This window comes from Cricetulus griseus, chromosome 3, assembly GCF_003668045.3.
Source record: "Cricetulus griseus strain 17A/GY chromosome 3, alternate assembly CriGri-PICRH-1.0, whole genome shotgun sequence".
NCBI lineage: Eukaryota > Metazoa > Chordata > Mammalia > Rodentia > Cricetidae > Cricetulus > Cricetulus griseus.
Window position 1 is genome coordinate 256,067,921 of NC_048596.1, and position 21,144 is coordinate 256,089,064.

Here is a 21,144-nt window from a genome sequence, read left to right on the forward strand (position 1 = left end):
AAATTTACTTAATCATGAAAGTATGTTGCATTTTATCAAATTCTTTTTGGCATTAATTATGATAATGGTGTGTGTTTCCCCCTTTTTTCTACTAGCTTGCTATATTACTTTCATTGGGTCTTATATTTTGAATTACCCTTGCGTGTATTCCTGCACAAATCCCATTTGATCATAGTGTATAATCTTTTTAATATGCTGCTGAATTTGGTTTCTAGTAATTTGTTGAGGATTTATGCATCTGTGTTCATAAGAGATATTAGTCTGTTTTTTTTTTCCGAGTATGCCCCTTTGAAATTTTACTTTACTTTAAAACTCTATTATCTTTAGTTTTAATGGATTTTTACTCTCATGTTATAACTGCTGAAAAGATTGTCTTCAGGGATTTCCTTTAGTTTGTTTTATAAGAGCAAAGGATGCATACTGTCATTTGTTAATATGGCAAGGGCCAAGGATGCAAAACCATAAAAGGAGACCAAGAAAGCCTTTGCAATTATAGTTTTTAAAGATTTGTTTTCATTAGTGTCTGTGTGTGTGACTGTGTGGCTGCTGGATGCATGTGAGTAAAGGCATCCATGGAGGCAGCAGAGGGCACTGGCTCTTCTGGAGCCAGTTACATATGATGTGGGCTGCTGGGCTGGGTCCTGAGGTCAAATTCAGAACCTGTGGGAAATCAGCACATGCCCCACTGATTCTTTAGACCTAAGTTTTATCCCTAATGAAGAGAAGATATCATTCTCTCCCAAGAGTTGAGAATGCTATTGATGAAGAACTGTAGATAAAAGAGGAAAGTACATCTCAGCTTTTAAGGAAAGAAGTTAGCAGTCCCCCACTGTTCAGCATTGGTAACAGTCTGTGTGTTTTTTTCCTAGCCATCCCCACCCTGGAATTATATTGTACTTTAAATTTATCTTTACTTCTACAGTCTTTGTTTTTATGTTGTAATCTCTGGAGGGAACTCTGCTCCTGAAGGAGCATCATTTAATAGGCACTAGCTAATATTTTTCAATCCCTTCCCAATAGCTGTAGAGGCAAGGGCTGGGAGGACCCGCCATCTCATAGGCACATCCATGGGTTAGAATCGGCTAAACCATAAGATCACTTTTGTTTCTCTACTTTACTTTCACAGTGATCCTATCTTGCTGTCCTCTTTTCTATTGCCTACCTCCTACTCTTTCTCTCTTTTTCCACATGCAGTGACTGACTTTCTTATAAAGACGTTCAGCAACAAATGTTCAGTCATTGTGGAGTGGCACTCATTAGAATGCTTGGGTGCCTCTCATCACAAGGGTTCTGTTAGTGACAATACCCTTCTGCATTGAGTTTTCTCTTTTGGTGATTCTGGCTTCTTGAGTCTATGGTTTTAGAATGAGGGGGGAAATCCTTCTGTAAGTTCTGTCTGTCTTTGAACACCTGTCAATCAATTACAGCCAAGTATCCCAAAGAGCTGAAGATTGTCCCCATTTCAGCTGACAGTGGTTTCCAGTGTTGTTTATTTATGGCTTGTTCTCTTCCACAAATAATTATAAAATACACCTTATAAAATACATAGAAGAGGGTTAAATAAATAGTTGAAATAATCAGAGCAACATGGAAATCAGGATATGAAAATAAAACTGGTATAGAGGTAACATAAACTTAAATCCTGGGCATTTTTTAAAGTTCTTAAGTGGATATACATGTTTAGCTCCAAGTTTCCACAGGGCTGAAATAAAGAGTGAATTATGACCAATTATGTAATGCATGGCATCCTCAAAGTTAAAAACAGCCCAGTGGTTCTGGAGGAAGCCTTTTTTGTTCATAAGACTCACAGGAATTTTCTTAGATCTGAGATCTATTTATTTCCTGAAGCCTCCTTTAAGAAGACTATGTTTGGTAATCAGTATCCCTAACGGGATTTTCTGGCATTGTCTTAATAATTTAATGAACCATGATAGAATGATGAATGTATTTCAGATATAAGTCTAGATGGGACAAAACCAAAGTGTTCTAAAGATGAAATTTATTACAGCTGAGCAAACCATGCTCTTTCTTAAAGCTTCAATGATGATTGGATGCCACAACATAAACAAGCTTTTATTTTTTTAAAAACACAGTGCATGGGTCTCTCTCTCTCTCTCTCTCTCTCTCTCTCTCTCTCTCTCTCTCTCTCTCTCTCTCTCTCTCTCTCTCTCTCTCTGTGTGTGTGTGTGTGTGTGTGTGTGTGATTACAGATGTCCCGGGAGGCTGGAATTGTCAGATTCCCCTAATGTTGGAGTTAAGGGTGTTGTGAGTTGCCTGATGTGGGTGCTGGGAATCAAAACTGCTGTCCTCTGCAAGATCAGTCCATGTTGTTAAACACTGAGACATTTCTCTTGCCCCTTGCCCAAGCCTTCTGGCCAGAACAAACATGAGAGTAGTCATTGGCAGAATGCTTATCTGTAGTTCACAAGGCCACTTCTCCGCACACCCAGTTATTGGGGTAATTTGTTCCTTAGGTTTATAGGAATGAGGTTCCTATTTCCTCTTGCAGATCCTTGAGGCTTCCCAAGACCATATGGCTGCTCATAGCCAACAAAGTCCACTCTCTCTAGTCTGTAAAAATGGAGTCTTACATAAAATGGGCTAATCACAGGCATGAAATCTCACCCTTTGTGGGTCCTCACCACACTCAGGGAGGGCTTTTTCTAGGACATGTGCATGGAGATGGGCATCTTGGGGTCACCTCTGACTGCCATTGGACTCTCTTCATCATTGGTGTTCAGTTGGAATGGTGTTATTTCATGAGTTCTTTCTATGCTTTTCTAGCTGTGTGAAGTTCTCCCATGCCTTCCTCCTCTTATTTTACCTCATATATGTGAAATACAGCCTTAAAATTCATGGCTGTGTCATAATCTGAACAGGACACATTACCTTAGGAATAAATACTTTTGGATACATTTCCATGCTGCTTGCCTGCTCTCTGCACATTCTTAAGATAGGTCATGAAGGATTTTTAAAAAAGTATTTTTAAAAGGTGAAGTATTTATTGAGTCTTTTTCATATAATATATCCTAGTTACTGTTTCCCTGTCCTCTCTTCCTTCCAGTTCCTACCTACCTCCCCTCTCATCCAAATCTACCCCCTTTCTGTCTCTTTAGAAAACAAACAGGCTCCTAAGGGATTATAATATGATATAATGATAATGATAAAACAAAAGCAAACACAGCACAATAGGACAAAATGAACAAACAGGATGAGAGCACCAAAAAAGGCACAAGAAACAGATACAGATTCAGAGACCCACTCTTTCATACACTCAGGACTGCCATACACACAACACCAGAAGCTATAATATATATGCACTGAACCTCTGTGGTGAGGGGGTAAGGGAGCGAGATAGGAAGGGAGAGAATTAATGAAAAAAAAAAGCCTTGGTATAGCATTATGAGACAAAGAACATACAAAGATGCCATTGAGTTAAATTTTTGTGCCACCCACTGCTTCGCACGCAGTCTACCCTTAACAGTAGTTTGTTTCCCCACCAAGACTCCCTTGGAGAAAACTCAGTTTTCATTTGTAAGTGGTTATTGATTGGTGATAGCTTCTGGGTTAGGGATGGGGGCATTTGCTCAATTCTTGAAGGCCTGATACTGTTTTCTGAATGTCAGCCATGTGCTCTGGACAATTTTGAAGACTTTTGTCTGTATGGTAAGCTACTTAGGGAGAGATCTTTTCTTCCTTTCTCTTAAGTGCTCTGTATATAGGGTACAAATGTTTGAATCAGTGCAAACACAGATCACAGGCAGGAGCAAGGGTTGGAGTTGGAGCTGGGGCGATGACTCAGTAGGTAACGTACTTGATATACCATCATGAGGACCTGACTTTGGATCCCTCACACCCAAATAAAAAGCCAAGCATGACAGTGAATGCTTGTCATATCAGTGATGGGAAGATGAAGACAAAAGGATCTCTTGGGCTTGCTAACCAGCCAGTCTCAATAAATCAGCATGTTTCAGGTATATTAAGAGATCCTATCTCCAAAATAAGGTATTGATGCTGCCAGTGGTTAAGAACACTTTTTATTCTTGCAGAGGACCCAGGTTTCATTCCCAGCACTCATCTGGCAGCTCACAAACATCTAGAGCTCCAGTTCCTGAAGGTCCAGTACTCTCTTTTGGCCTCTGTGAGCACTATGAGCATGTGGTACACAGAGGTACATGCAGGGAGAACAACCATACACATAAAATAAAAAGAAATAAAGCTTTAAAAAGTGAGGTACAAAAGGAATCAAGAAAGTACCTTGTATCTTCTTTAACTTCTTTCTTTGTTGTTGACCTCTGACCTGAACACAAACACATGCACCTTCAGACACAAATGCACCCAAATGTGCACACCCATACACAGAGGGGGAAGAAGGGAAGAGAAACATCAATGCATAAATCTCCCCGTTGACTTCATTGAGAAGTTAAAGACATGCTCCAGCGGGTATGATTCCAGAGAGCTTCCAGGGGGGTGTAAGTGTGGACATGAAGGAGAAGATAAGATTGAACATTGTCTTAGATCAGTCCCTAGTACTCTTCAGCCCTGCCACTCAGAGGCATTGTCAGTCTTGATCAGAGTGCACCAGGCATCTGTGTGGTCTTGATGCTTTGCTAAACAGACATTTTGCATTGTTCCTAATTGCAGCTGGTGCTCAAGATCGAATTGGCTGGGCTTTTGGCCTGGGGTTAGAAAGACTGGCTATGATCCTGTATGATATCCCTGACATCCGCCTCTTCTGGAGTGAGGACGAGCGCTTCCTGGAGCAGTTCCACTTGTCAGACATCAATCAGAGGGTCCAGTTTCAGGTAGGATGATTATAAGAATTAGGATAATGCTGATTAAAAATGGTCATCAAAATATAGGTGAATCTTTTACTTCAAAACTGTTGAATTTTTAAATAATATTTTTAAAAATCAGGGTGGCAATCTTGCTTGTCAACTTTATAGGTTTTAAAGTCATCATAGAAACAAATCTGTGAGCATTTCTTTAAGGTATAGACCCAATATCTATGTTTAACTGCTTGGCCCATAGGGATATGTCCTATTAGGAGATATAGCCTTGTTGGAGGAAGTGTGTTACTGTGGAGCCAGGCTTTGAAGTCTCATATGCTTACGCTACACCCAATCCCACAGTTGCTTCTGCTGTCTGAAGATCAAGAAGTTGAACTCTTGCTCATTCTCCAGTACCATGTCTGTCTTCATGCTGCCATGAAGATTATGGGCCTCTGAAACTCTTAGCCAGCCTGAATTAAATGTTTTCCTTTGTAAGAGTTTCTGTGGTTATAGTGTGTCTTAACAGCAATAGAAACCCTAATTAACACATAGGTCAAGATCAGAAAACTCAACTTACATGTAGGCAGTATCACCACCCAGCCCCCAAATAAATGCACGAAGTCTTATTCTTACTTATGAATGCCTGGACTTACCTTGGCTTGTTTCTAGCTAGCTTTTCTAACTTAAATCATCCCATTTCTCTTTAACTATATTTTCCCTCTGGGCTTTTTACCTTTCTTTATTCTGTATGTCTTTCTTTCCTGGAATTCTCCTCTCCTTCTTTTCTTTTTCCTCCCTCTCTTCTCTAGATTTCTCCTTCTATTTATTCTCTCTGCTTGGCACCCCCACCTATTCCTCTCTCCTGCCTAGCTATTGGCTGTTCATCTCTTTTTTAATACAGTAAGTTGTTTTCGACATGCAAAAAAAACACATCTTTACAGTTATATAAATGCAACATAAAAGATTTTAACACATTTTTATATCATTTAACAAACGTTCCACAGCATAAATGAATGTAACACATCTAAAAATAATATTCCACAAAAGGTCTTTGGTGTTAGTTTTCCCTCCTTGTATTCCCTGTACCCTGGTGTCCGACTCCTGACAACATTTAACCCTTGTTAAGGTTATTTTTTACTGATCTTTAGCACTGTTTTCTCCCCACCTACCTACCCCCACTTTCCCTGTGGAGGCCCCTACCATGCCCTCCTTAATTTCCTCACCCAGTAACTAATACAAAGAACACTTCTACACTTTAAGGTGTTTGTTATAAATATTACCGTGCTTCGAGAAACCAAAGCCTGTATCAGTTTCTATTGTTGCTTTGACACATGACTACAAAGTCAGAAGTTTAAAACAATATGCAGTTGTGTCCTTTCATTATGTAGATAGTCTGGCTGTCCCAAGTCAAGGGGCGGTTCTAGGAGACAGTCTGTTCCTGTGCTTTTGCCAGCTCTCCGGACCCCTAACATGATTGCATACCACATGGACCTTTTATTTAGCCCCTGAGATTTCATCACTTCCTTTGCAGTTTTGCCTCCTCCTTACAGGTTTTTCTGTGATTCGGTGGTGCTAGGAACAATTACCTGGCTTCTGTTTGTTTGTTTGGTTTAAGACTTGGTCTATGTTGCCCTGGCTTACTTTGAAGTAGCCATGTAGGCCAGTCTGTCCTGTAAGTCCCAGATAGCAATGTGCTTCTGCCTTCCAAATGGTGAGATTCAAAGTTTGCACCGCTATGCCCAGTCTGTCCAGACCTTTCTTAGTTGCCCCTTTAAAAGGGTACAGGAACATATTTACCAAGTCCAGGGCTCTAGATGTCATTAAGGAGCATATTTTGCTTGCCACTCTCTCTTTTTAACATAATGTGCTTGCTATCAACTCTGCTAATTTTGTTATTGGCACTTTTTTACTGTTTTCATAGAGTTGTCATGTTTCTGCTCAGAAAAGGGAACTAAGAGCCTCTTTTCACAGAAGCAGCTGTCTGTAATCCCAGATGAGAGGAGTATTCTCGCCCAGATCAGGGGAGGAGAAATGTTGAAAACAGCCTTCTGCAGCTGAGATCTTATGGCTTGTGACTTCTCTGGCCAGGAAGCTCCAGAATCCTGTTGTGCAGACACAGAGATTTGTCTCCTTTATCTTCCCTTTGGCCCTCCTAACTCATGGCTCTCTTGGCCTCAGTAGTTATATCCTCTGCAGTCTCTGTGGTCTTGTAAATCAACTCCGAGATGTAAAGGTACTCTGGCTTCTAATGCAGTCTCCGATTTAGAGCACCCTAAGGACTTATCTAGGAGACCCTTGAAATACCTTGAGAGCCGTTTCTTAGACCTCGTAAGTAGGAAACTTGAGTTATGACACTTTATTTTTGGTCTTCAGCTTGCATATTTTGATCAAAGGCTTTGACTATGACAGCTCTCTTTAGCCCACCCAAATAATGCTTGAGATAAGTGGACAAGCAATGTGGTTGCTTTGTCATGCAAGTGTCCTCTTGCTCTGCACAAGAGCTCTCTGTCTGCTGTTGCAGGACCCAGTGTGCATCCATCTGAATGCATGTGCCTTTGTGGGATGTTTCTCTGACTCCCTTGAAGTCACACTTGCATGGTAAATCACCAGTTATATGTCCTTTACAATTTTGAAACAATCTACAACTGTGAGTTCAATATTTATCCCTACAGAGTATTAATACATCATGCATTTTATTTACATACCTTGCTTTAATGCCATTAATTACATGTCTGCCTATAGTAGCTGACCAATTTTTTAGCAATAGTAACTATTTCCTTTTCTGCTGGATAAGGGAATCTTTGCAGGTTACCTTCACTGTCTGCATACTATGCTATTCTTAAACCTGGGTGATGTTCCCTTTGGCCATGCTCTTAGCCTTCTCAATAACCCTCTGAATTGAATACTGATAACTCCCCCAATGTATACATGAGGAAAAGGGCCCATTTCATTATCAGTCTTAGCATAGTGTATTGCTCAATCAGGACTTCAAGGGGCTATTTTTTAAAGCTTAATTGACTTAAATTCATAGATGGATAATTGATAGCCAAAGCATATTGCATATATGTAAATATATAAATTATGGGGTTTATTAACCTCCTTTTTTAATCTAATCACAGCAAACCCATATATTAATGATTCTCAAACTTTAATGTACAGATGAGTCACCCGTGAATCCTGTTAAACCTGGATCCAGATTCATTGCTTCTGTGTGGGAACAGAGAGTGTGCATTTCTTATTACCTGCCTGTTGTTGCTGGTGCCACAAGTCCACAAGCAACACTCTCTAGGTGGCAACAAGGGCCTTATCTGTTCAATGAGGCTGACCCTCTGACCAGGATCTGAGACTTCCTCCTCTGGTGCACTCTTCTTGTGAATTTAGCATAACGCTTTCATAAGCAGATCTATAAACTCTTTTTTGCCATGATAATTTTTTAAGTTTTTAAGATTGTTACTTTTACACTCCAAGTTTTTGATGAGCTACTTAATATTCTACCTTCTCTTTGTTCTTCCGTCTTTCCTCCTCCTTTATTGGTATTTCTTTATCTTTATGCTTAAAAAGACTGTAAGTTAGTATTCAAATCAAAATAAGTATCAACTAGAGATGATAAAATAAGAATTTTAAACAAAACATGATATAGACAAAGAATTTGGTATTAACACATCAGAAAGTAGGAGCTCTGAAGGTTTCTTTTATCAACTCAGTCTGTTGGTAGTCAGCTATGCCTAGTCCCCCAGGGAAACTCGGTCTGTACCTTCCAGTAGCAGCAATCATCAGCATTGGGGTCTGTGTTACCTGGGGACTGGAGCATTCTTAAGGGAGTATTGTGTGCTGGTTCTTTCCCCTTATTTATCTATACTATTGAATAGGCATGATTCCATATGTAATTCCTCTGTGTGATCATCATATATTATGTGTGTGTGAGAAAGACAGAAAGAGAGTAGGGGAAGAGAGAGGGGAAGGGAGAGGGAGAGAGAAATACTTTTTACACTGTGTAAAAGGACTGTTCAGAGGACAATTTTTGAGAGTTGCTTCTTTCTTCCCACTGTGGGTTATTGGGTTCCAGCTCAGGGTGTCAGGCTTGACTTGTAATTACTTTTACCCACTGAGCCATCTCACCGAGTCCTGTACATAATTATATTAAAACCTTGTAACAGTTGGCACTTGTTGGATGCTGTATGCAAACCATGAATTAATACTTTGCCTATTATTTTGCTGCACCCCAATGGATTAGGTTGATTTTGTGAATATAATTTGTAGGCATAAAAGTGAGGCCTGGTCTCATCAAGAAACCTAACCATAGTAACTCTACTACTCAGTGATAGCCAGAATTTTTAAGCCAAGCTTGAGTCCACAGCTGTTTATATTTAGTAAGCTCTGTTTTTACTTTTAACAAGTAGTAGTAGACATGGAGACACTTAGGTGAAATTCTTAGTTCCCAGCTCCAAGATGCTTCTGATCTAGAGGAAGAAGCAGATTTACTGAGACACATAAGATAACAGAGAACAGTGGTGGAACTACACATAGGCGATTGCAGCTAAGGTAACACTGACCAGTGAGTGTGAAGGTCATACTTTCCTTTTTCCTTTCTTTTACCCTTTCTTACTAGTTAATTCTCTGAATCCTCCCATGTCTCTCCAGAATGTCTCAGGGCTCTTGCCTGATTATGTATTAATCTCCTGGTTTGGAAGAGCTTCTAGATAAGGTGTTGCTGTAATTATCATAAATGGTATCTAATAGAGACCTAATGTAAGATTTCACAGTATTTCCTCATTCTAGTTCACATAAATCCCTTTGTGAGAGTCACAGGAGTCTCAATGTGTTGTAATGACACTTTTTTTTTTTAACTGCTATCATATGCATTTTATTCCAACTCACTCAAAATTTAGCATTTTCTTTTGCTGGAAAAGAGATGGCTCATTTAAGAAGAAAGGGCCACAGGAATAAATGGAAGATAGGAAAGCAAAGGGCTTTGTGCAAGTTGGTAATTGACTTGCACATGTGAATAATGCAACAGTAAGAGAACAGACACATGTGGAAACCAGTTTTTCTTATTGTTATTGCTAGGTTTTTTATTTTTAATTTAAAATACAATTTTATCATTTCCCCTCTTCCCTATCCTCCCTTTAACCCCTTTCCAATTTATAGCCTCTTTTTTCATATATATATATATATATATATATATATATATATATATATATATATATGGCTAAAATATATAAACACTATCCTCTGAGTCTGTGAGTGTTGCTTGTGTATATTTATATAATTTTGGAGCTTACCACTTGATATTGGATAACGTATTAGGGGCTCATCACTGAAGAAGACAGAGTTTCTCTCTGTCAACAGTCATTAGTTGCCTGTAGTTCTTTGTCTATACCTTAAGCCACCTGAGAATCTCAGATTCTCCCTCTTCATCATTAGCATTTCTATTGGTATTGTCTTGTTGAGGTCCTGTTTAGGCAGCCATATTGTTAGTATCATGGGTATAGCTTGTCTGTCATATCTAGAAGACACAATGTCACAACAGACTTCCTGGTCTCTGACTCTAAAAATCTTTATGTTCTCTCTTCCCAGATGTGCCTTAGGCATAACAGTTTTGTTATAGATGTTCCCTGGAGCTATGCACCTCCACAATCAGTTGTTCTCTACATTTTGACCAGTTGTGGGTTTTTGCAATAATAAGAGAAGCGTCTTTGATAAGAGGAGAAAGCTACACTTATCTGTGGGCATAAGGATTGAGAATGCAGTTAGGAATTATGAGGGTCTAGGAAAGGGTCAGTAGTAGGTTCTGCTTTAAGATCTATGACCTCACTAGCTCAGGACCTGTCCAGCCACTCTCTTCACCAGACCTTGTCCCTTGTCCATCCATGCCAGCATACCCTGTGCTCTAACCCAGCCTGATGAGTCTTCCTCCTTCTCCCTAAGCCTCCAGTGTGCTCCCCATCCTCAGATGACGTCCAGATTCCACACCCAGCACTGTACCCAAGAATCCTTGACCTCCAGCTTCGGCCAGGACATACATTCTGTTTCCACCCATACCATTTTGTTCATCAGATTTATTTTCTTTTCTATGTAAGAGGTTTCTGCCTGCATGTATGTGTGTACAGTGCCCCCAGAATCCAGAAGAAGGACTCATCCTCTGGAACTAGAATTACAGATGATTGGTTATAAGTTGCCATATATGTGCTAGGAATTGAACTTAGGCCCTCTACAAGAGCAACAAATGCTTTTAACTGCTGAGCCATCTCTCCAGCCTCGCATTTTGGGAATTTTTATTGAGTTCTGTGTAAAGCCGTTAGAAAAGACTCTCGCTCATTGTGTTTAATACACACTATTGCTCATGTCTTCACCAGCATCATATTATATCCCTACCAAGGCTCTTCTGAGGGCCCCAACTTAGTCCTTGTGATTCCTGGTCCTTTATGCCGTCAGCTACTCTCTCCAGCTTCCTTCAACAGCTTTGTTTTTCTACAACCTGAGCTAGGTTGTTCATTGGCCACAGCCCATCTTATCCTATCATGTGAAATTCTGTTTTTATTGGAATCTAGCCTCACAAATCTATGGTTTCTGACTGCTTTTAAGCTGTAAAAATGATCAGCTCTAGTTGTGTTTTACGTTTAGAGAATTATAACCACTGCTCTTTTTTTTTTTTTTTTTTAATTAACGGTCTTTAAAACACACACATTTACATGGACCTTTATGTGTACCCCCCACACACACACACCTCAATATTATCTCCTATGATTTCTTTGTAGTGTAGATTTCAAGTATGTGTGGTTAGTGATATTTACACATATGTGATGCCCTACTTATATTCTTTGTGTATATAATGTATCTTTTTGACTGTATTCACCCCTAGTGCCCTTTTTCCTGTTCACTTACACTCTGCTGATCCCCATCCTTTTCTCAGCTTTCCCTCCTACTTTCATGTTTGTTTGGGGTAAGGTGGAATTTTCATTGTAATTTGGGTGAGAAGTTATTTATATGAGCACCTACAACTTACCAGTGGCTATACCACTGAAGAAAACATTTGTCCCTCCCCTAGTGACCATGAATTGCTTATAGTTCCTCAAATAGTTATGGGGCTCCTGGTCTTTTTTTTTTTTTAAGCTTTTTAACTAATCATACCAATGCTTCTTGTGTTCTTGTGGATAGACAACATGTTGAACATTAAATCTTGCCAAAATCTATAAAATTAACTAATGGGCAATATATTTTAGGAATTGTGTGCCAGAATAAATGAAGGCTTTTATTTCTGTTACTGAAAGAAGAGAACTAATGACTTGCTGTGCAGAATCATCTAAATGACACTAATAACTGATGCAGGGTTTTAGACAATGACCCTGCACCAATGCCTGTGCTCTAGAACCCTGAGTGGGTTTTGCTTACACTTGCTCCCTTCAAGCCTGAAAGATAGCAGCAAAAGCTTCACATACAACAGGAGAGAAAACACATGCTTTTTTAATTTTATTTTGAGTATGAGGAAAAGCCTTCTGTGGGTCCTCACTGACTTCTCTTACATCTCATCTCAAGGTAGCTGCCATGGTCTAGAAGCCCGCCTGCTATGCTCTAATATGTAGACTATGCTCTTGTCTGCAAACTTACACTTGTAGGACTGTACAATCAACAGCATCAGCTGCATATAATTAGACTGTCTCCTAAAAGATACAGCTTTGTACTGACCCCATTTTAATAGATTGTCATTTATGAAGTAGAATGATAGAGACTACTTAAAACTTGATTCTGACTGAAATCGTTCTTTTTGAGTAATGCCTAAAGTCTGCCTTACTTTCCTTCTTTGAACTCCAGTTGAACAGAAAGTTCCTTCTGTCTAGAACTGACTGTTTTGTCTAGAGCTGTTTACTTTCAGAGAACAAATGGAAGATGATTATTGTGCTATATCTGGCTATAGAGCATTGTTTTTTGTTTAATGGTTATCTTGGAGCCTTAGATTAAATTAACAGTATTAGCCCAAAGGAAAAAGGTCTGAAATACTAACTTCGAGGTCATTCAGCCTAGGAATGTGATTCTCAGAGTTTTAAAGAAACTAAAAATGTTGATCAGTCAATTGCAGAAGAAATTGCAAAGTTCATATTAGGGAGCAGCAGGAATGAAGCAATTTTCCTGTAAGAACAACTAGTAGTGAATGTAAGTGTAGTTTAACATGTCTTTACTTCTTGGTTCTTAAGAACAAACAAATCTCCCCAATGATGAGAGGTAACTTTAAATTCGTCTGAGGTGGTGGGACTTAAAAATTTGTCCATGTTAAGACAGAGAAATGACACTTAACTTTGCAGTTAAATTTTGGCACAGCTTTTCAAACTATGTGTTTATGTTGACATTTTTACATGTGATTTTGTGTCCTCAAAAATGGTTAGAAAAACACTAATTTATATAGTGGATAGCTTAATTATTTTTCCTTTCACTTGGCTAAGTAGTGAATCTTATATTTCTCTCAGTGAGAGAGAAGAATTTATTTCTTCTAGGAGTTCTCTGTGAGATGCATACTTTAGAATTCTAAGATGTAATGCACTACTAAGGATAGTGCCTATGACATGGTTGCCTTTGGGAAAGCCCACTTGGCAAGTTTGTGCCTCATCTTTACTGCTGTTTGAGAGTTAATTTTCTATTTCCTTCTATTCCTTTTTTAAAATTATGAAACATCTAAAAACACGTATTTATTAATTTGATTTGTTAAGAACAGTGTATACTTGTAAATCTGCCATTCTGTTGTCTCCTTCTAACAGTCCCTTTCAGTTTGTGCTACCTGTTCCTTTGAAGAAGAAAATCATAGGAAATTTAGTCAGACTCCTTTGCCTTCCAAGTGACATTCCCTTCTGCTTGCCCCAACAGTGTCACCACTTGTTTCATCCCCATGCTTGTCATTCTTCTTGTTATTGCACTCTATGTCTAAAACTGATTTGTAAGAACGCTTTAAAGTTTTGATCATATGATGAAGGCAGTTAAAAAGGAAAAATCCAGAGAAACTTGATGAGAAATTTGAAAACCAATTCTAAAATTGATATGAAAATGTGTTGTGGGAACTCATTCCACCTATAGCCTTGGAGTACCAGCCCTAGGGTGTGATCTTGTTTGCTACATGACAACTGATAAGCTGCAGGAGAAGGCTCTCTCACCCTCTTGCTTTTGCTCAAGCTTGGTGTGGTCAGAGACCAAGTGGTGAGGCTGCATGGTTGGTGCTCTTCACCCCTAGGCAGAACGGCTAGATGAAGGCAGTGGGATAAGCAGTGTTGTCCACTTTGCTCTGTATCTGTCAGTTTGTCTTTTCATTGCACCCTTTAATAAGTTGGTTATTATACTTTTGTGGTTTCTCGTTTCAGCTGGCACCCAATGTGGGGCTCAAACCCAAAATCCAGAGATTAAGAATCTCATGATCTACCAACTGAGCTATCCAGGTTCTTGCTTCATATATGAGTGGAGGAAATGTGGAAATCTTAGTCCCTAGAGTACTTAGGAGTCCAGAACTCTGAACAACAACAGATGTGCACCCAAAGTGTACCATGCTCAAGTCAACATGGGGCATGCCGTGCTGAAAGGAATAGTCTGTGTAGATGTAGCCGGGCTAATTGGGTATCTATATGGTAAAGAGGAGAAATGACCCTGTATTCCTCATTAGCTATAAATGAGTTCTGGGGTGGGGTTTGGGAGTTGGAGATCTGATTACAAAAGGGAATTTATTAGCTTACAGCCTTTGAAAAGCTCATTTTACCATGAGTGGTTCTTTGATTCTTATTGGAGTAAATTGAATTGAGGAGATTGAACTAAATGAACTATGGTAATGTAAAATTAAAGCCTAATTATATGTCTGATCTCGAAAGTTTGAAATGTTTATTTATTTAAAGTGGTTGCTGTGCAAGTTTTTAGTAAGGCATTTATCAAATTAGAAATATTTCCTTCTATTTCTAGTTTGCTGAGAACTTTGTTTTTATCATTAAGGAGTATTAAAATGTATTACACCCTCCACGTATTCTGAGGTAGTCTCATGAGTTTGGAGCTTTATTCTCTTACTGTAGTGATAGTGATTAGTTTTTTAATGCTAAACCAGTCTTCTATTCTTGAAAAGCACATATATGAGCTTGGTTGTATTATCTTCCTTATGTAGTTGTGAATTTGATTTGCTAATATTTGTTTAGGATTTCTAAGTCTTTGTTCAAGAGTTACAGGCTTACAGTTTTCCATCTGTTTCATTCCTCTTGGGGTCAGGTGTTAAGATTGTGCTTTCTTCATGAAGCTAATGTGAAAGTATTTTCCTTTGTAGTCTCTGGAAGTATATTTCATAGGTGATGGTGTTTCTTAAACATTGTGTCAAACTTACCAGTGAAATAATCTGTAGCTCAAGTTTTCTTTGTGAATGTTTTAAATTACAAATTAAAAATTGTGGATTTTAGGCTATCCAAATTTTAAGTTTTATTTTGTATTGGTTTGATTAATGTATGTTTTTCCTCAGGAACTGTCCATTGCATTTATGTTTTCATATATATATATGAAACATATATATATATATATATGTTGCTATAAATTTGTTTGTAATAGTCTTTGATTATTCTTATATTAAAATTTAATTAGTAATTAAGCATGTGTGCTGATGCCGTTTTTTTGTTTTTGTTTTTGTTTTTGTTTTTGTTTTTCAAGACAGGGTTTCTCTATGGCTTTGGAGGCCGTCCTGGAACTAGCTCTTGTAGACCAGGCTGGTCTCGAACTCACAGAGATCCACCTGCCTCTACCTCCCAAGTGCTGGGATTAAAGGCGTGTGCCACCAATGCACGGCATGCTGATGCCATTTTTATATATCAAGTCTTCTTTTACATTTTGTATCATTGTGTTTTTTCCTCCTCCTCCTTCTAGACTTGTCATTCTCCTCATCTTTCTTCTGTTCCTCTTCCAGGCTGGGGACTGATCCCAGGGCTTTCCATGTGCTTAAACACATGGTCTGCCACTGAACTGTACTACCAGTTCTTATGCACGCATCATCTTATGCTAATTTTGTAGGGTATAAAATTGTTGAAGAGCAGTCAGGCAGTAGTGGCATACATCTTTAATCCCATCACTTGGGAGGCAGAGACAGGCAGATCTCTCTGAGTTCAAGGCTAGCCTGGTCCACAGAGTGAGTTCCAGGACAGGCTCCAAAGCTACAGAGAAACCCTGTCTTAAAACTATTCTTGAAGAGCAGTCATTCTGTTTTAACATTTGGAAAATACTAATACTTCATGCCAACGTTCTGGAGAAGTATGATCTTAATCAGTTTGTTTCTCTGTACACAGTAATATCTTTTGTTGAGTATAGCGTCATTATCATCAGCCTATCTCTGGTGGTAGGTGGAAGATAGAGAGAATTGATTCATGTCTTTTCTGATTGTACATCTGTTCATACACAAGTGTGACATTCTTTTCAGATCCACTGCAACATGATCTTTGAATGTGCTGTTGGAGGACTTGACCTGGGATTGGGAAACCTTGATGAAAAGAGTCATTTGGGTACTCGTTGGCTGTTATTTTTATCTGAGCTGCTCAGTACCTACTGTGTCATTGTTCCTTGTCTTGCATACTCAAAGGCTCTTTTGTGTTCTCTGATAATGGAGAGTGAAAAGGACTCCTCTTCTCCTCTCTTTTCTGCCTGAAATTTCATTAACTCCTGACATCATTTTTGAGTTAATCTTGCCAGCCATACCACCATCTTCATCACCACCACCACCATCCTCCTGAGAGTGGTGGTGGTGGGGGGTTAGGAAAAGAATCAGATGGAATCCGTGGCTGTCCCTGGTCCCCATCCTTCTGAAAAGATCATAGCAGATGACAAAAATCCTCAAAAATGTATTAAATTCTAGATCATGAAGAGGCAAAAGAGGATGGTCTTGACATGGGGTTCGGAGGGCCAGATCTTTTAACTATTACAATCATTTCTTCTAGAATTATTTGTAAAGCTCCTTGTGAGCAAGACCAGCTCAGTGTGACACTCTCTCTTTGTAGCTGCCTCTGCAGCAGCCTAAGAGCTCAGGTCATGCTGTGGCCCTGGGCTGATGACTATCTCCCTCTCTCTCCACTTCTCATGTGCCTGTCCCTGCTCTTCCATCTTTTTATCTCTGTCCTTCTCACTGTGGTTTTTTCTAGGTGACATTTCCTCTCACTCTGTGTTTGTCACCATCTTAATATGTGATTCTGATTCAAGTTAGGTTGTCAGCACAGCAAGGAAGAAATGGTCTCCAGCTGCATGGAGTCCACAAAGGGAGTCATTTCCCTTTTTTTTATTGAGGCTGTAGTTGATGTATGTGAAATCTGACAGGATTTTTCCCAAACACAAGAATGTGATGAATTATTCATTCCCAAAACATTTCTGAGCATCTACTCTTGTGTCAGGCACTGTGCTCCACACTGAGGATACAGAGAAGTCCCTGCCCTCTGATAGCTCATGGTGGTAGTGGATAGTGACATGTGTAGGGCTTTGATAGAGCAGGCTGGCTTCCTGGAGAAGCTATCCTGAGCAGGAGAGGGCAGACCTATAATGATGAAAGGAAGCATGACAGCAGCCTGGTGGGAAATGTGGCCCGGGAAAGCTGGGGGATGAAGCCTGTATTTGCCTTTTGTCTGGAAGGAAATAGTCAAGTGTTCCACTTCCTGATCAGATTTCCACATTAGTTGCCAGTGTTCAATAGACAGAAAGAAGTATGGCTGGGAGTCCATGTAAGACCACCATAGGAATGATGGGAGGCCAAAGAAATAGGAGTTGAAGAGAAGGAAAGGCAGTTCTGAGATCAAAAGATTTTCCAAAGACTACACTGAAAGACCATAGGCCATGGACATGACTTAAAATAGGAGTAGAGTGGTTACCTCATTTATTATCTAGATTGAGACCTGGCTGCCATGGAGAACAACAGAAGACCAGTAACAGGTTACTAATAGCCATTAGTAACTGCTACCCTGCAGGGTAAACCTTTAACTGACTTTCACAAACCCAGGTTTTTAAGTCACCATAAGCAAAGACACACATTCAGTCCAGGATGATTCCTAGGTTTTTAGTTTTAGAACTGGGTAGATTAGAAAAAGAGGAAAATAAAAATAATAACTATTTGAAGAAATAATTGAAGAGTCCAATTTTGGACAAGGGAAGACATGAGTGTAAAAGTTGATATCTTGTTATTTCCTTTGTCTTGTTTTATATGGCAGAGCCAGCTCTTCTACAGGGCATATGGGTGGGTGCAGCTGAGACTGGGACCAAGTGGCAGCTGAGGCCAAGAAATGAGAAGTTGTAACAGAATATTTCTTTTGGAGGAAAAGTCAGAGCTGAGCCCCTTTGTTAGGTTTTTCTGGGCAGTGATTACCAAGGGAGAATCAGTTGGTAGCAAGCACTAGCATGGATGGTGCTGGGAAATTGCTGGAAAGAAGACAGCTTGCAAGCGAAACAAGAGTGAGTCTTCTAGAGTAGAGGAGGATTCTGAGGGTTGATATGCAGCCCTTGACTACCTGCTCAGCTTGCTGAACTCTCTGAAGATCCTCTAAGCCTTGAACTTACTTAAGGACAGTTTCGTAAAACAATCATGCAAGACCAGCCTCAAGCTTTTGGTGATTTCATCTCCCAAATGCTCCCCCACCCCGAATGTTAGACAAATGATTCTATTTCCTTGACCAAAGACTTAAAAGTGAAGGGGAACAAACTGGCATAACATTGTAGAATGTGTTATGCTCATTTGACTGTTCTGAAGATCTTCCTCAGGTGTTTATTTTGGTTGAAATATAAGCAAATGGGAAGAGAAGCAGATAGTAAAAGTTTTCTTACATTCTTAACTGAAGTAAGCAACATAGCATGCCCTTTGCATTTGGGTGCCATTACAAACCCATGATATTTTCTTATTTCAGTCTTCCACATTTCATTAGCACCTTTAGCGTTACCATGACATTGACATTGTCTGGAGGTAATTCCATCCTTGTCATTCCATGATTCCGGTCTCTAGTTTTGTGTGAGTGGTTTGTTTTTCCTCCTTCTTACCCAGTTTTCCAATTAGCACCTTATCAACTCTACATCTGCTGTACAGAACTCATATTCTGCCATTTAACCTTTTTCATTTAAAAAATAAAAGAGGGAATAGAAACCATATTCTTGTTATTCTGCTTCAAACCGTAGTGTCCTTGGTGGGGTGGTACAGCCTCCACATCTTGGGAGATGCTGGTTGCTCAACACATTTTTGAACAGCAACAGGAAAGATCCTTGCAGGTTGGAAGCAGAGGCAACACGTGCAGGCATTGCCAGCTCCAAAATGCAGGAACAGACCAACTGCCCTTCCCATAAGAGTCCCCCCATTTCTTTGCCAAGGAGGTACTGAAAGACATTTATTATGTTACTACTACAAAATAATTTCTATTTATCTTCTCATCCTGGGATTAGCTTTATTTTGTACCAGAGAAGAAATAAACAGATTCACTGGCTATTCCATTTTCCTGTTTTTAAGGAGGACATAGTAACTTTACACTAAAATGGATATTCATTTATTATACTTATTTTCTCACACTGCATCTATTAAAGCCAAATATACAACAATTAGTATGTAAATTGAACTTGAATGCTGAACAAATGAGGTAGAACCTCAAATGTTATTTATTGACTAATTAGTTTTATTGCAATTGGAGGGGGACCTGTAGAAATGTATAAAACTGTGTTGGGGACCTGCATGGGTTCATGCAGATGTTGAGTTCATTTTGGTTTCACTATTTCATGCCTCCCATGTGACGTACAGGCATGGTATTTTATATTTCAACATGATTTATATACTTGGCTTATATCTGTCAATTAAAGAGGAGAAGGATACCCCTATACCTTGTGATACTAAGGATTACATATAATACCTTATATGTGATTGTTATGGTACATATTTAGCATATATAAGGCCCTATGCTTAATCCATAGTCTCAAAAGAAAGAAGAATGGGTAGATGGAACCCTTCTATGGCTGAGTGGTAGTATGCTTGCCTAGCATACTCAAGACTATGAGATCCATTCCAAACACTGCAAAAAGTAATAATAAATAAATACATGATAAAAGCAAAAGCTACAAGGAAGGTATAGAGAAATTTTGTTAGGATTCTCCAGGTGTGGTGATTTCAGAGGGGGCCATTTTCCTCCTGAGCCTTTGAATGGTAACACCTTATGCCTCCATATCTACTGCCTCCTGATCACCTTCCCACCATGTCCTATTATCTTAAGTCCTTGGATGTGTCTTTCTCACCACAGCCTAAGAACATTGCTTAAGTGCTCCGGTTATCCTGACCTTCTGAAAGAGCAAAGTATATCCATCAGACTTTACAAATGTACCTAGCCCATACAATCCACCCTGAATAGCCACAGGTCTGTCTGTCTTGTACCTTAACTCATCCTGTCTCCTACCACAGGACTATTTGTTTCATTATTTTTTGGCTTCAACTTTATCTTCCATCTCCCATGCACTCTGCCTGCATTTCATAAGCCTTACTTCTTGCTCCTCAAACCCAGCCAGAGACCATGGTTGCCTGACCCTGCATCTCTCTCCCCCTCACTCTTTCATGTCTGCTGGCATGGTTAGGAATCTTCTATGTCAACCCCAAGTTAAATCTTTTTCCTATTTGGAGCTTTTATTCCATGTTAAACATGCTTAAAACTAATGGGGCAGAGCTAATTAACCCTTTTACAAATGGTTCTTTTCTATTTTGATGTTAAGGTGGCTTCGCCACTTCCTGGTACTACTTCCCCATCACTAGTAATTTAATGTCCTCAGTGGGGGTGGGGCAGGGACTAAGGGTAGTAGATATGAATACCTCCATTTCCTTCTCCATTTCTGAGTTTCTCCTATAATTTTCTGTCCATCCTTGGTCCACTGTCAGAGCCTTTGGTGATGGAATCCAGGAGTCTACTTCCTCACAAACTCGGAGGTTCTTCCTGCATCAGAGTTTGGAAGCCCCAAAAGTAACCACCTATTTCCCCTGACTCTGGCTCTTCCCATTCCTGCCATCCCATGTGCTGCTGCTGCATCTACTGTCCTGTTTCCACCTTTTCAGTAGTTACCATTCTTAGAGTGCCATTCCATTTTATCCAGGCTGTTTGCTCAGTAATTATTCCTTCCTATCCACTTTCTCTTGCTCTGCTTCCCTTATACTTACTCTCAATTTTTAGCAGCGTGTCTTAATTGTACAGAATAGTGGGCTTCACTGTCACGTTCTCATATATGAGCATACTGTACTTAGATCATATCCACCCCTATTCCCTGCTCCCACGGCTGCCTTTTCTGTTCCAGAATATGCCCCCCTTTACTTTCATGTCTCCTTTTGTCTAGATTACACATGTGAGAAAGCATGTGTTGTGCCTACTTTTTGAGAGTCCTAGACTTA

The 21,144-nt window shown here is 39.5% G+C and overlaps 1 protein-coding gene across 10 annotated transcripts in view; it reads left to right on the top strand.

The window, feature by feature from the left end:
* The window catches only part of Fars2 (phenylalanyl-tRNA synthetase 2, mitochondrial), a 426,758-nt gene that overhangs the window by 238,654 nt on the left and 166,960 nt on the right, over positions 1 to 21,144 (top strand). For all 10 annotated transcript variants that reach the window (XM_035442922.1, XM_035442921.1, XM_035442917.1 and 7 more), the window contains one exon: positions 4,645 to 4,805. In XM_035442922.1, coding sequence (XP_035298813.1) covers positions 4,645 to 4,805 — 161 coding nt within the window. The remainder of the gene's footprint in view (positions 1 to 4,644; positions 4,806 to 21,144) is intronic.